At 44.5% G+C, this 14,194-nt stretch overlaps 1 protein-coding gene across 1 annotated transcript; it reads right to left on the minus strand.

Moving 5' to 3' along the window:
* Nucleotides 1-2,184: 2,184 nt before the first annotated feature.
* Nucleotides 2,185-13,313, minus strand: LOC128839777 (tubulin polymerization-promoting protein family member 2-like). Its single transcript, XM_054033047.1, is given in 5 exon segments — nt 2,185-2,367; nt 2,716-2,869; nt 3,052-3,228; nt 13,145-13,229; nt 13,232-13,313. Coding segments are annotated over 5 exon segments (681 nt in total).
* Nucleotides 13,314-14,194: the final 881 nt, after the last annotated feature.

A 14,194-nucleotide genomic window follows, 5' to 3' on the forward strand; every position in this document is an offset into this window, starting at 1 on the left:
ACCAGCACTGCCCTGGCATTTCCCAGAGCTAAGAGGCTGCTCTATCTGCCATGAATCCTGGACACATGGCTTGGACAGTGCACCAAGGACAAAAGTTAATCCTGTTCTCTGGAATGTGGGCGGGGGGGGGAGAGGGGGAGCAACTTCCCCACAAGGGCCACACATACATACTTCACTGCTGTCCCTGGCCTGCTGCGCCCCCCCAACCCCAGTGTAGCCCAAATCACAGCAGCTCTAGGGAGAACTCTGCTGCAGGTCCCCTCTTCATCCCCCCCACCATTTGCAGTGGTCCCCAGCCCCTCTCCTTTGTCCCCCCAGTCTGGCCATTGGTTGGGGTCTCCACACCCAGCTGCTGTGTGACTCTGCTTGGATCCATTCGCAGGGAGAGCAGCCCAACTTTAGCCCCATGCTTCCGTGCATTGGGGAGGAGACTGACAAGTCCACAGACCCTTAGCTGCTGGTTGCATGGTCCCGAGACAAGGCTGGAGCAGCAGCCCCCAGGAGCAGGCTACAGGACAGTCACTGGCAGCTTGCCCTGGCCCCCTGCCCTCACACCAGCTTCATGTAATCTGTGGGGAGCCGGGCTGGCTCCTCTTTCTGCGCCTGCTGGCCAGGGAGCATTCATTGTGGCAGCGAGGGGGCAACCATGGCAGCTACTGTCTTTCCCAGCCCTCCGCTGGGATCCACCCCTTGCCCGCTGGGGCTCATACTGCTCCTGAGCTCCACAGAGAGAGCTGCCGCAGGCCCCCGCCTCATCCCCCAACCAGCAATCAAACTTTTAACAGCCTGGTCAGCAGTGCTGACTGGAGCTGCCAGGGTACCTTTTTGACCGGACACGAGGCATCCCTATTTGGGAGTCAAACACACACACTACGCCTGAGGGAATTCTGTGCCAAAAAAAAAAAAAACTGCACACAATATTTTAAAATTCTGCATATTTTATTTGTCCATAGATAAATGTGGAGGCTTCAGCATTGCAGTGGGGTGAGAGATCACCCTGTAGTCACCCCGAATACAGAGTTGGTGGTGAGGCTGCACCCAACGCTGATAAAGCGCAAGGGCCAGGCCTGTCCCAGAAACACCCCAGGGCCCTGCCCCTCCACGCCAGGTGCACCAAGATAGCAAGTAAAAGGAACAGAGTCTCATATGCACACCCACCCCTGGCCCTCGATCCAGGCATAGGCAGGCAGGCAGGCTCAGCCCGGATCCAAGTGCAGAAGGGCTTAGTGTGAGGGAAGCCAGATGAGAGGGTTCTGTATGGGGAAATCTGGCTGTGGGTGGCCTGGAGGGGGTCTGGGTGTGGGGGGGGGGTCCAGATGCACATGGGCTTGTTGGGCAGTTCCGGGTGCAGGGGGATGGGACTCTGTAGTGAGGTCCAGGTGAAGGTGGTTGGGGCTCAGTGGGGGGGGTCTGGATTTGGGGGAGATAGGGCTCAGCGGGGGGGGCTGGGTGTGGGGGAGCTTAGTGGGGGAGCCAGGTGCAGGGGAGGCTCATTGGGGTTGGGGGTCAAGTGCAGGGGGCTCAGGGGGGGCTGGTCTGGGTGGGCTCCAGATGCAGGGGATGAGGCTCAGCGGGGTGGGGATTTAGGTGTAGAGGGGCTCAGTGGGGAGGATCTGGATGCATGGGGGTTGGGCAGATGGGGGAGCAGCTCCTGTACAGTGACCTCTCCCCCATGGCTGAGGAACGATGGGGGCAGACAGTGGAGGGGAGGGGGCAGAGCTTTCTGCAGCCAGGGCAGGTTTCTGGGGGTAGGTCTGACCCAGCCCCAGCCCAGCTGCCCTGTGCAAGGGAAGAGGAAGTCCCATCCTTCCCCAATCCAGCCGGAACTAGCAGCTGAGCTCAGCACAGGGTAGGAGCCTCCAGCTAGGTCATCCCCAGCTTCCCCCACCACCACCGTAATTTATCTCTCTGTCCATTGTTCTGGGTGCCCCAACTGACACACCTGTGGTGCTGGGGAGGGGCACATGACTATTCTTGAGACTTCCCTTTGCTTCCCTGTCAGAAGTCATTTTTTCTGCAGGGAACATAAATTCTGTGTGCACAGAGTGGTGCAGTATTCCCCCAGAAATAACACACACACGCACAAAGAAGCCAAGGTGCAATGAGCATGAGATGTTTAATGGCCTCCCTCCTAGGTTACAGGAGAGGACAGGGTGTAGGGCTCCCTAAGGTACAGTGCCAACTCTAGTGTGTCTTGTCATAGGTGCCAGCTCCCTTGTAGGCCCCAACATAGCCACTGCCATCGGTCATGTCTTCACGGCCAGCTATCCCTTTCCCCTTGCCGCTCTCATCAAACCGTTCCTTGTGGGAGCCTGTGTATTTGCTGGTGTCTGTCAGTCTATCAACCCCACCAGCTGTGGTGGTTTTCTGTAAGAGACAGGGCGCAGCAGAAGTTAGCAGAATTGAGGTTGGATCTCACAATAGTTTCAGGCCTACTCCAAAGGGTGGGGTCTGTGTGGGGGGTTGTACTAGGCTCATTTCTGCCTCCATGAAGCTCCTATTAGGTTAGTTCCTGTCCTGAGTGGGGTGTTATCTCTCACATTATGCTCATTCTTTCCCTGAGTGAAGTGGGATCTTGGGCAGGTGGAAGGGTCCTCATAGCAGGTTCATTCCTGCTCCAAGTGGGGTCTGTACAGATGGCAGGGAGATCTGGTGCTGGGGTAGGGAAGTGAGGGGTGCCGGATTTGGGACACCTTAGAGAGAGCTGGTACTCACTGTTACACCCACGTTGGCTGGTTCCTTGCCCTCCATCAGTGCATACACAGCCTGCAGGGCCTCCTCAGGAGACTTGCCCTTGAACCGCTTGCCACACAGCTCCTTCATGGCCTGCTGGAACTCAGCAAAGTTGATAGTGCGAGCGCCTTTGGTCCTGCAGTGATAGGGGAACAGACATGGGAAGTTACTGCAGCTCCCTGACCCAGTGGTGGCAGCAAAAAGTCCAGAACATCCCCACTGCACTCATCACACTGGGAAACTAGCTCTTCTCCCCTCTTTGTTTTCCTCTCCCATCCCTTATCTGTTGCTCCCATCTCTTCTCCATTGCCCACGCACTTGACTTTGTTGAACACAATATCAACATCGGTGCTGGTCACGGCCTTCCCGTCCATCACACCACAATCCTTCAACATCTTGGAGAAGTTCTTGCCCGTCATATCGTTGCCAGTGGCAGCCGTGTCACCGTACGTGGCAAATTTACGGAAGGCTTTCTCTAACTCTGACATCTTCGGGCTAGGGAAAAAGGAAGACTGTTAGGATGGGCCTCCCCACCAAGACATCACCACTATAACCCTTCAACCTGAGACTATGTTGTTGGGGGTCATAATGATATTTACACAAATACAACTGGAATTTAGGAGTGGGGTGTCTGAGGACAGAAGAGAAATGGGTGGAGGTTATTTCTACAGAGTTGGGATTTCGGGAGCGGGTGTATGTCAGTCTTAGTCTATTAAAATGTAAAGACATTTAGTACCTAAATCCTCTGGACAGCTTTGGAAACCACATCCATAGTCAGAGCGCCAGCATCACACAAACCTTGGGATTCCACCCAAAGATTCCTGCAGGGCCTGCTTCCTCCACCCTCTCCCACCCCCCAGTGAATGACATTGGGAGGTCAGACCATAGCTACCTATTTAGGCCCCTATTACCATAGTATCTGAGGGAGGGAATTATTCCCATTTTATAGATGGGGAACTAAGGGATGGAGAAATGAAGTCTGAGATTTTGAAAGCTGTCTAAGCAATTAGGACAGCCAATTCCCATTAAAATTAAATGGAGACTGCTTGTCAAATCCCCTTAGGCAGATCTGAAAATCCTAGTTTAGGTTTTGGGCTGAATTTAGAATCAAACCCAAAATCAATCATACTCTCCTTCTCACTAACTCCCCAGATATAACTCTTTAGCCTCTTCTGACCCTTTGTCAATATTCCATTAATTGTCAATTGATTCAGACTCAGGACTATTGTATTTAGGCTTGAGAGAGAAAATGTATGAACCATGCCAGGATTTTCAAAGCAGTACAAGGGAGTTGGGCAACCAATTCTGTTGATTTTTAAAGGGATTTGAGTGTCTAATCCCCTTAGGCTTCTTAGAAATTTCCATCATGTCCTATTGACACCCACGTCCCTTCACCCACTGGTTCTGTCCTTCAAGTTTCTTCAGGGCTGATAGGGTTTTTAAAGTACTCCCAATGCTTCTGGAACTCTAAAGGAAGAACCAGATTGCTCACCTGGGTAAATCCAGAGGCTCTCATCTGAAATCCCAATGTAGTGTCTCTGGATTTAGTCCAGGGGATTACTAAAATCACAATCGATCCCTTTCCCCTCTAATATTGACTCCTTATCCAAAGGCTGGGCTAACCTGCGTGGGCAGATATTCCTGGCCCTTTGTCTGTTTGTTGCGTGTTTCTCCTGGGAGGAGGTCAAATACTTTAAGCCAGCAGCACCAAAGACTGGGGAGTCAGGCTGAGCCACCTATTGTAACCTCATCAGTTGCTTGTGATGTCATCACTTGCTCCACCCACCTGAGCGCTGACATCAGTGTCACAGGAAGAAAGCTAAAAGCAGTGATGGTATTTGGGGAGTTGGGTTGAAGGGTGAGAAATTTTTATACCCTACTACACATTATTTTACAACATTATTTGGGGAAAAATAAGGAAACGGATTCCCCAGGAGCATTCCCTAATGCCAAAACACTCGGAATGAAAGCCTGGCTCCACTGAAGTCAACAGAAAAACTCCCATTGTCTTCAGTGGAGCCAGGATGTCCACCTCGCACACTTTGTCTTCTAACCTCAAAACCACCATAACTCATTCCTAAACACACAGAGGAGCTTATCACTGCTCTTCACAGCCCAAACAGTTGGTAGAAATCAATCAAAGGGTGATTTTCCTTGTGCGTCTGGCTCCAGCACTTACTGTCCTAGAAAAAGTTGGATGAATTTCCAGAACTGCAACTTTGTAGAATAAAGCAGCTCTCTGAGCTGAAAGACTAGAAGGGCAAAAATCTGTCTCTTGTTTTTAAAGTCACATGGACATATGACTCATTTCGCCCATCTATGCATGTGTTTTATTCCTACTCATGTTAATGGAAATCATTGGTGTGTAACAAAAGGAGAATCAATCCATTAAAATTTATTCTACTCTGAAAAAGGAATTTATACTAAAACTGGGAAAATAATTTTTTTGCTTCATTGGCAATTTTGAAAAGTAAACAAAAAAAGGGTTCTGTTCACCAGCAAAAAACATAGAGCCGCCCCTGGATAGTACCATGTAATGAACTTAGTAATATATTTGGGTCAACCTACACCTGATTGCTTAGATCTAGTGTCACCAGCATTCATCTATTTTAAGGCCAGAAGGGACCATTAGATCACCTAGTCTGACCTCCTATGTAACACTGAGCAGAGATTTTCACCCACTTTACCCTGTATTGAGCCCAATAACTTGTCACTGATTAACACACATTTTCCAGAAAGAGATCCAGTCTTGCTTTGAAGATATCAAGAGGTAGAGAACCCACCATTCGCCTTGGCAGTTTGTCCAATAGTTAATCACCCTTACTGTTAAAAGTGTTGCCTTATTTTTTATTTGAATTTGTCTGACTTTAACTTCCAGCCATTGCTTTTTGTTTTGTTTTTGTTTTCTTTGTTAGGCCTTTCTCTACTAGATTAGATTAATGAGCCCTTTAGGTCCTTATATTTTCTCCCTACTAAGCTACTTACACACAGTAATCAAGCAAGCTCTCATTCTTCTTTTTGATAAACTATGTAGATTGAGCTCTTCAAATCTCTCAATGTCAGGCATTTTTTTCAACCCTTAAACCATTTTTGTGCCTCTTTTCTGCATCCGCTCCAATTTTTCAATATCATTTTTAAAATGTGGATGCCAGAACAGGTCACAGTATCCTACTATTGGCCTCACCTCTTGGCTCCTATTCCCTCTTTCCCTGTTTATACGTTCAAGGATCACATTAGCTCTTTTTGTCACAGCGTCACACTGGGAACTCATGTTCTGTTTGTCTGCTGTGAGCCTAAAATCCTTTTTGGAATCACTGCTTTCCAAGATACAGTTGCCCACTCTGTAGGTATGGCCTGCATTCTCTGTTCCTAAATGTATAACCTTGCATTTGCCAGTATTAAAACTCATTTTGTTTGACTAGGCCCAGCTTACCAAGCAATCCAAATTGCTCTGTATAACTGCCCTCCTCTCCTCATTATTTATCATTCCCCCAATCTTTGTGTCATCTGTAAATTTTTATCAGCATTGGTTTTATATTTACTTCCACCTCATTGATCAAAATGTTGACTAGTACCTGGTCTAGTAGCAATCCCTACAGAATCCCACTAGCAACACACCCAACTTAATGATGATTCTGCATTGACAACTATTTTTCACGCCTGTCAGTCAGTCTGTTTGTTCTTAATCCATTTAACATGGAGGACCTAGCTGTAAAGAGCTTCTTTTCTTGTCTAAAGTAGACAGATCACATGGCACAATAGTTTTCAAAATGTTCCAGGCACATTGCTTCAATGAAGTTACAGCACATCCAGGGCTTTCAACAAAGTCTATACAAGAGATTGCCAAATTTGGTACCATGTAACTAGTTAAGTATTGAGCTGCTTCCAGTCTCTTACAAACTCAGTTTAGTGAGGTTTGAGATGTCTCATGTGGACAGACACTGAAGACACCAGGGTGAGAACAAGTTAATACTCTATTTCTGCCACTGAGAAAGGTCACAAAAAAGGCCCTCCTTTGTGGGTTCTTTAAAGAAATCCCACAAGGTCCACATCTCCGCTTTCCAAAGCAAAAAAAAAACAGACTGACTGACACTTTTTTCAAAACTTTACAAATTATGAATTATGAAGGATGCAGAAGGTTGCCCAAACCTTCAGCCCTAGGTAAGGGGATGAATCTGCACTAGTAAAACACTTAGCTACTAAATAAACAGAATAATTCAGGATTCTGTTCAAACACTTACATAATTATTCAGGAAAGTTGGAGGACAGCTTTGATATCATCGTGAGGATTCTGAATAATCTATTTAAAGGAGACCCAAACATTTTGTAGAGCCTAAAAAAGAAAAAAGTTAGGCCACTTACAATGCTAAAATAATGCAGAACACCAGAAATTTAGGAAGAGAGAGATTAAAGTATCAAAATCTTTAGTAGGCAAGAAGAATGTTTTTCTGCTGTTATGAATAAATTAATTCCAAATTACTATGTAGCTTCTATATTTTATGAATTATGATCATAATCACATAAACCTCTCTTTTCACATGCAGCTGTTTATAGCATACATTCTTTTTTAGTGCCATGATCACAGAAATTGTTTGAATGAAGGCATTAACACATTGACAATCCCAAGAACTGTATTAAACATTTGAAATCAATCAAAATGAGCTGTTCAAATTACAGATGGACCAAAATCAAAAGTGCAGATCCAAACACCTGTGAACTATGGAGAAGTCTGAAATCAGGATGCAGATGTGGATGTAAGTTTTGTGTCTTGAGCCTGTCTCTTGTTGAGGTCAACAGTACTGTATTTTGAGGTTGAACCTTAGACTTTTTGAACTGTAATCAGAAACTCCATTTACATAGTGTTTTATTTTTAATCAAAGTGCAGTACAGTGGAGTAATATGCTGTCCTCTTTTGAAAGTCAATGATCACATCTGCCTAGCTAAACAAATATACTATGTTTGATGCAAATGTGTAGGAGTAAAAGCAAGATCCTGAGTAGGGCAGAATTACCCATTTTTATAGGAAAGCATTTACAGAGTTTTAGGAAGAGAAAATCCTAGTCTTAGAAATGTGACAAACAGCTTGTCAGAAATTAAGATACGGCAAAATAGATTAAACACTTAGCTGCTCCGAATATTTTATTTTATGGTTTTACAATTTAATTTTCATAATGAATTTTCCATTTATGTTACAGAAAATGAATCCTTTCTCAGGCTCACAGATTAGATTTTAATTCAGAGGGGAAATTTATCATCACTGGGTTTGTAGTCCCTAAACATATGAGATTATAATTACACTGTTTTAGTGGATATTTTAAATCTGGGTATAGCCATACTTCATGGGCCAATCCCCAGGCAAAACTCTTAAAGTCTTTCCTGGGGCTCTTTCTGGGTAGAGCACTCCTCTGCCGTCAATGTAATGATACAATGTAAATGCCACAAGATAGCCCACAGTGAGCAAAAAAGCCCCAGCCCATCATTTGAAAACCAGTGTGTGGTACATGACCTTCTCTTGCTGTCCTTGGGTCCTGGAGGTGCCCCCTCCAATTAACTTTCAGAAATAAATCAGAAATTGTCCATTCTCGCCTGTGTATTAAGGACACTGACCTTAGTATGTGCATTCTCCTCCATAAAAAAATAAAAATATTTTTTCCAATGACCAATTTCCTGAGATTAGCTCCCCGACAAGTGTATTAAAATCACTGATCTGTAATATGAGACATTGAGAACATAGAGAGGTGGCTGAATTTTGCTTCGACTTTTGGTCAAATAGAATCTGTAAAGGACTCTGCAATTTGCTTCAGAGAGAATGCACTTTAACTGGCCACAAATAGGCTGAACTTTCACACAGGGCACTGAGTTTCATTTAAAGTGAGACTCTGCTTATCTCTGGCAAGGAGAAAGATTTTTTTATTAAAAAGTTTCAGAGTAACAGCCGTGTTAGTCTGTATCCACAAAAAGAAGAACAGGAGTACTTGTGGCACCTTAGAGACTAACAAATTTATTAGAGCATAAGCTTTCGTGGACTACAGCCCACTTCTTCGGATGCATATATGCATATATGTAGTCCACGAAAGCTTATGCTCTAATAAATTTGTTAGTCTCTAAGGTGCCACAAGTACTCCTGTTCTTCTTTTTATTAAAAAGAACATTTCATCATTTATAACTAGGGCTCCATGTCTGTCACAGAGGTTGTGGAAGTCATGGAGTCCATGACTTTCTGTGACCTCCGTGACTTCTGCATGGGCCAGTGTGGCTGACCCCAGGGCCCCCCATGCAGCTGCTCAGGTGGCCCCAGGACAGACTCAGCAGCCACTGCTGGAGCAGCTCCAGGGACAGCCATACTACCCGCTGCTCCCGTAGCCCCGGCAATGGTCCCCAGGCAGGCAGCCAGCCAGAGCAGCCGTGATCCGTGACCCCAGGCAGCAGTTCCCAGATGGCCGGCCAGAGCAGCTGCAGTCCGTGGCCCCAGCTGCAGTTCCCAGGTGGCCAGCTGGAGCAGCCGCTGTCTGTGGCCCCAATCAGCGGTCACCTGCCAGCCAGCTGCTGATGCCCAGGGGTGGCTCTATGTTTTTTGGCACCCCAAGCACGGGGCAGTCAGGCGTCATTCAGCGGCATGCTTGAGGGAAGTCCGCGGTCACGCGGATTCTGCGGTGTTTCTGCGGGTGATCTGCCGGTGCCGCGTACCCCCCGCCGAATTACGGCTGAAACCGTGGGACCAGCAGACCTCCCGCAGGCACACCGCCTAAGGCCGCCTCACTGCCGTCCTCACAGCAACTGGCAGGCCGCCCCCCGTGGCTTGCCAGCCCAGGCACGCGCTTGCTGCGCTGGTGCCTGGAGCCGCCCCTGCTGATGCCGCTGGCCCCGGGTACCCCCCTTTGCGGGGTCCTCCCACGCTCCCCCAGCGTTTCCCCCTCCCCAGATTGAATCACAGGTATTTTTAGTATATCATGAACAGGTCATGGGCCATGAATTTTTATTTATTTCCCGTGACCTGTCCCTGACTTTTACTAAAAATACCCGTAGCCTTATTTATAAACTGTAAAAGAAAAATTTGATGATCCCAGTATAAAGAGAAGTGCAAATATTAATTATTCAAGCTTCCACTTGGTGAACTAGTGTGCCTAAAAACATAATCAATATTCATTAAATATGAATCAGGGTCCAATGAAAAATAATTCAGAAAAGATTCCAGTGGCCAGGGTCTGTAAAGTGTGCTGTTAGTACCAATAAATGAAAAACATTAGACGTGTTTAACAGTATCAGAAAGTTAGACTTCTCTGATCAAAAAGGAACCAGATGATCTGTGAGTGCTGGAATGAAGGCTAAAGTTAACTAATGCTGTGTGAAGATGTACTTGCATTTTTTTTTTGGTTTGTTTCACAGACATCAATGTCAACAAGGGACCGCCTTGTACTCTTATTATGGAACATGACCAAAATAAAACAATAATCAGTTTTCACTGTACAGTTCTTAATTCTGAACACTTAAATGAAGTTCCCTTTTATTCTTCCCATTATTTTTGCCAGTGGTAGTTTTATTATGATACCCCCTAGTGGCCCTAATGAAGATCTGGGTCTCATTGTGCTGGACAGCAACAGAAAAGTAGTAAGTGAAATTGTTCTTAAGAACCTTGGTTTTACAATTTCTCAAACTGTGTAGATTCTATAATACTTCTCAAAGTGTCTTCTCTGCCTTGTCTAAATGCAATGCCTCGGGCCTAACAAACTGAGTCTAGGGTTAGCAGCCCTCATGTACTTATCAACACTCCTTATACTGCTTCCTTCTCTTCCTACTCACTTGAATGGAATACTGGTTTTGGTTTGCATTGGTTATATTGGGGAGCAGGAAGAATTCTTTTCCCCAGGAACCTGCCCACAAGGGAAAAAAGGTAAAAGTTTCTTTCAGGCTGAGAGGCCCATAGTAAATATTTTGCAGTTGGATGATAGATCCTGAAGACACAGGATGAGGAGGCAGGACAATATCTGCACCCTGAATCTCTATTGTTTTGAATGAGATAGCATGGGCATAAGTCAGAGTCGAACTTGGTCTATGGTGTCTAATCAAGATGCTGCCATTAACTACTCAAGTGCTAAGTGGACATGCCTTTTGTTGAAAATCTTCTGAGGTACAGAGAAACTATTAAATAATTCCAGACTGGCCTTCACAAGGCTGTAGCTAACCTCTTAAGAAAGATGGCATACAATAATGTATCACAGTAATAAAAAAACATGCTATGATGTTGGTAATATTCATCCCTAGTATAATCCTGCTTCCCTGGAGTTACATCAGGAATGAATTTAGCTCCTGAAGTCTATTTTCTTGTTTTGATATAGTGACCTTATATTAGCTCCCTCGATAATCAAAACTGCACTTGCCTCAAACTTGATTTGATGAAATCATCTGGTAATGAGTAATTTGATTTGGACTTGTTTCAACAAGTCCAGCCATGTGCATGTTTTTCCAACAACATTTTTCTGTATGCACAAGACCCTTGGCCGTTTTTCAACACTAATCTAAAAAAAGCATATCTTAAACTCTTCATGCCGTTTGTACTGTACTTACCGTACTAGTACAGACACTGATGTTTTATCAGCAGTCATTGAAGCTTGATTTTCATGTACAAAAAATATTATGTTAATATTGTTTTAATGCTTACATTCTTGTTTACAAAACCAAGCACTTTAACAAAAATGATATGAGATAAAAATTACAGAAGTGCCTAAGGAGCCCAGGTCCAATTGACTTTCAGTGGGATTTTGAAGTTTACCCACAATCAAGCAGTTTAGACACAACACTTAAGCCTATGGAAAATTTAGATGCTTTCAAGCTTTTGGAGACCTATCTGTAGTGTGAACAGGTTGCCACCCAATGTCCTTACAGGCAAATGTGCAGGACTCCAACAGAGATACACCAACATGACATAAAACTGGTCCTTAATGTCCCTTTTATAGCTAGTGTTTTTTCTCATTTTCCCATTGACTGGACTGACAGTTTGAACCCTGAAGAATGTTATTTCGAGCTTCTTAAGATGTATGTCAAATCTGTTAACTTTTCCTCTCTATTCTATGGAGGAACAACAACATTCTCTAATGTCAATGCATAAAGATCAAGGCTCAATTAATATATGAAAACAGAGCTTTGACGTTGCTTAGGTAGCTATTAAGCAATGTTATTGTAAAAGTTTATATCTGCAGCCTGTATTACATTATCCTTGTGCTATATCATCTCACCTCGCACTCCAAGAAAAGTAAAAAAAATCCCAATTAATAAGCCTTGAGCGTAGCATGGCTTAGACAACACAAGGCGATTTAGCTCGCATTTTAGAACTCCCTATCTGCAGCGTGTAGACTCCTTGTACTGTGTGTAGGAAATAATATTACTTTGTTAACCATTTGTTGTGAGTTCCAAAAGCAGAAGTAATGCTCGTTTAGTCATTAGGGGGATTTTAAAACACAAATATGTTTCCATCAAGAAATATCAATGAAAAAATAAAACAGAGATTTCATTGTTTCCATCAGTGGTAGGAAAAATCATGACCTATTTGAAAATAAACTGTGTTTTGCAAATGAAAAGGCTACAGCTGCCATCAAACAAAGACTGCGACTGTAAACTTTTCAGAAAGAGAGAGAGACGTGAATGAGCACAGAGTCTGAAATTCTCCCACCTCTAGGGGGACCCAATGCTGAAGCAAACTGGTGGGCAAATGGAGGCAACCTTGCATTGCTACTACCATTCTGCACGGGGACTGTGTATTAGCAGAGGGCTTCAGTCTTCACAGCTATCAATCCAGTCAGTACCTTCTATGAATACCACTTGCACTGAAAATTCTTTATAAAAATCACTAAAGGGGAAAACAAGAAGGAAATCATTGTCTCGCTGCTGCCTCTGGTTGCCTCTCTGTTTGTTGAATCCACTTGTTGTCTCTCATTGTATTCTTAAATTGTAAGCTCCCTGGGGCAGAGTCTTTTCATTATGTGTGTACAGCACCTAGCAAAATGTGGGCCACATCTTGGCTGGAGCCTCAGAGCAATAAAATTAATAACCAATAATAATTTCCAAAAGCTTGATTACTGATATAGCTACAGCTGGATTATGCAATTAGACCTACCCCCCAATCCACCTCTGTGCATAGGATTGAGGCCAATATTAAATGTATTGCAGTAGCACAGTCAGCTCTACTTCACCCATCCTCATAGCCAACAGCCTAGCAGGAGCAGGTGGTAGGACCTTTGCAGCAGAGTGAGAAGTTAGAGCACACCAATGATATTCTAATTTACATTAATAGCCAAATTGGCCCCCAGATTGCCCAAGAATATGGGGAGATGCCAAGATATGATAAAATCCCCTCTACACTCCTGCCCCCCTCCACTCCTGAACCAAGTACAACTGAGGCAAAATTGAAACTCACCCCTGGTTTGAGATGTCCTGAGAGAAAAGTGCTTGAGATCTGTGTAATACTCTCTGTTTAAGGTTGGCCGGAGGAAGGCAGTTTAAAAAACTATGCACTTCCACAGACAGGGAGCCAAATCAGCTATAACTGGAATTTGGCCCAGGGAAAGAGATGAGTTTAACCACATGGAGAAAAATTAGCAGAGTTCTGGAAACATAAGAGCAAGAGAGGAAGATGGGAGGAAATAAGCCTTGTATCCCGTGGAGTCATTTATACTTTGTGCAGTCTAATTTGCACCTATGTAAATGACATCATATGGTGCAAGGCAGTGGCAAATGAGACCCTAGGCAACAGAGATGAGTTCTGAAATTCAGATAAAGGGAGAGGAAATATAGTAAGCAGAATGGAAAGCCTTGTCCACATTAGGAGCAGAATATTTGTTGAACAGCCGGGGTCTAATACATTTTCACTGACCAATATGAATAAGGATTTTCTGTGCATTCGGGGATAATTGGTAGCATGATTTGGACAGAAAGGTGCTCAGAGTTCCTATGAAATCCAAGTTAGTCTAACACAGTCCTGCTCCCAGCAAAGATAAGACAAAGAGGCATAAGATTAGAAACAGGGCAGTGAAGAGAAAAAAGCAATGTTAAAGAGAATCAGCAGTGTTCTAGCTCCAAGAAATCTGTCCAGCTCAGGGGGCTGAATCTTTGCTATCACTTCTTATCTCCTTGTTATTTCATGACATACAATGCAAAATACTCTGCTTAATTTTAAAAATTCTTCCTGGGCCAGATCCTCAGAGGGTGAAAATCAACACAGCTACACAAAATTAGGAACACGGACCCCAATTTTTAAAAGCTTAACATTAAAAGGGGCCAGGGAACCACACATCCTCTCCCTTTCTCATTCTTACAGATAGGCATTTTGCTGCACCATGAAGAGAGGTTTACTGGACACAAGCCACAGCTCATTCTGGATATTTCCACAAGCCCAGCTAAGCGGAACAGTCCCATCACTGTCAGGTCAGAGAGAACTCACAATATTTTACGCAACTATTTTTGTGGT

The sequence above is a fragment of the Malaclemys terrapin genome, chromosome 6, assembly GCF_027887155.1.
Source record: "Malaclemys terrapin pileata isolate rMalTer1 chromosome 6, rMalTer1.hap1, whole genome shotgun sequence".
NCBI classification, from domain to species: domain Eukaryota; kingdom Metazoa; phylum Chordata; order Testudines; family Emydidae; genus Malaclemys; species Malaclemys terrapin.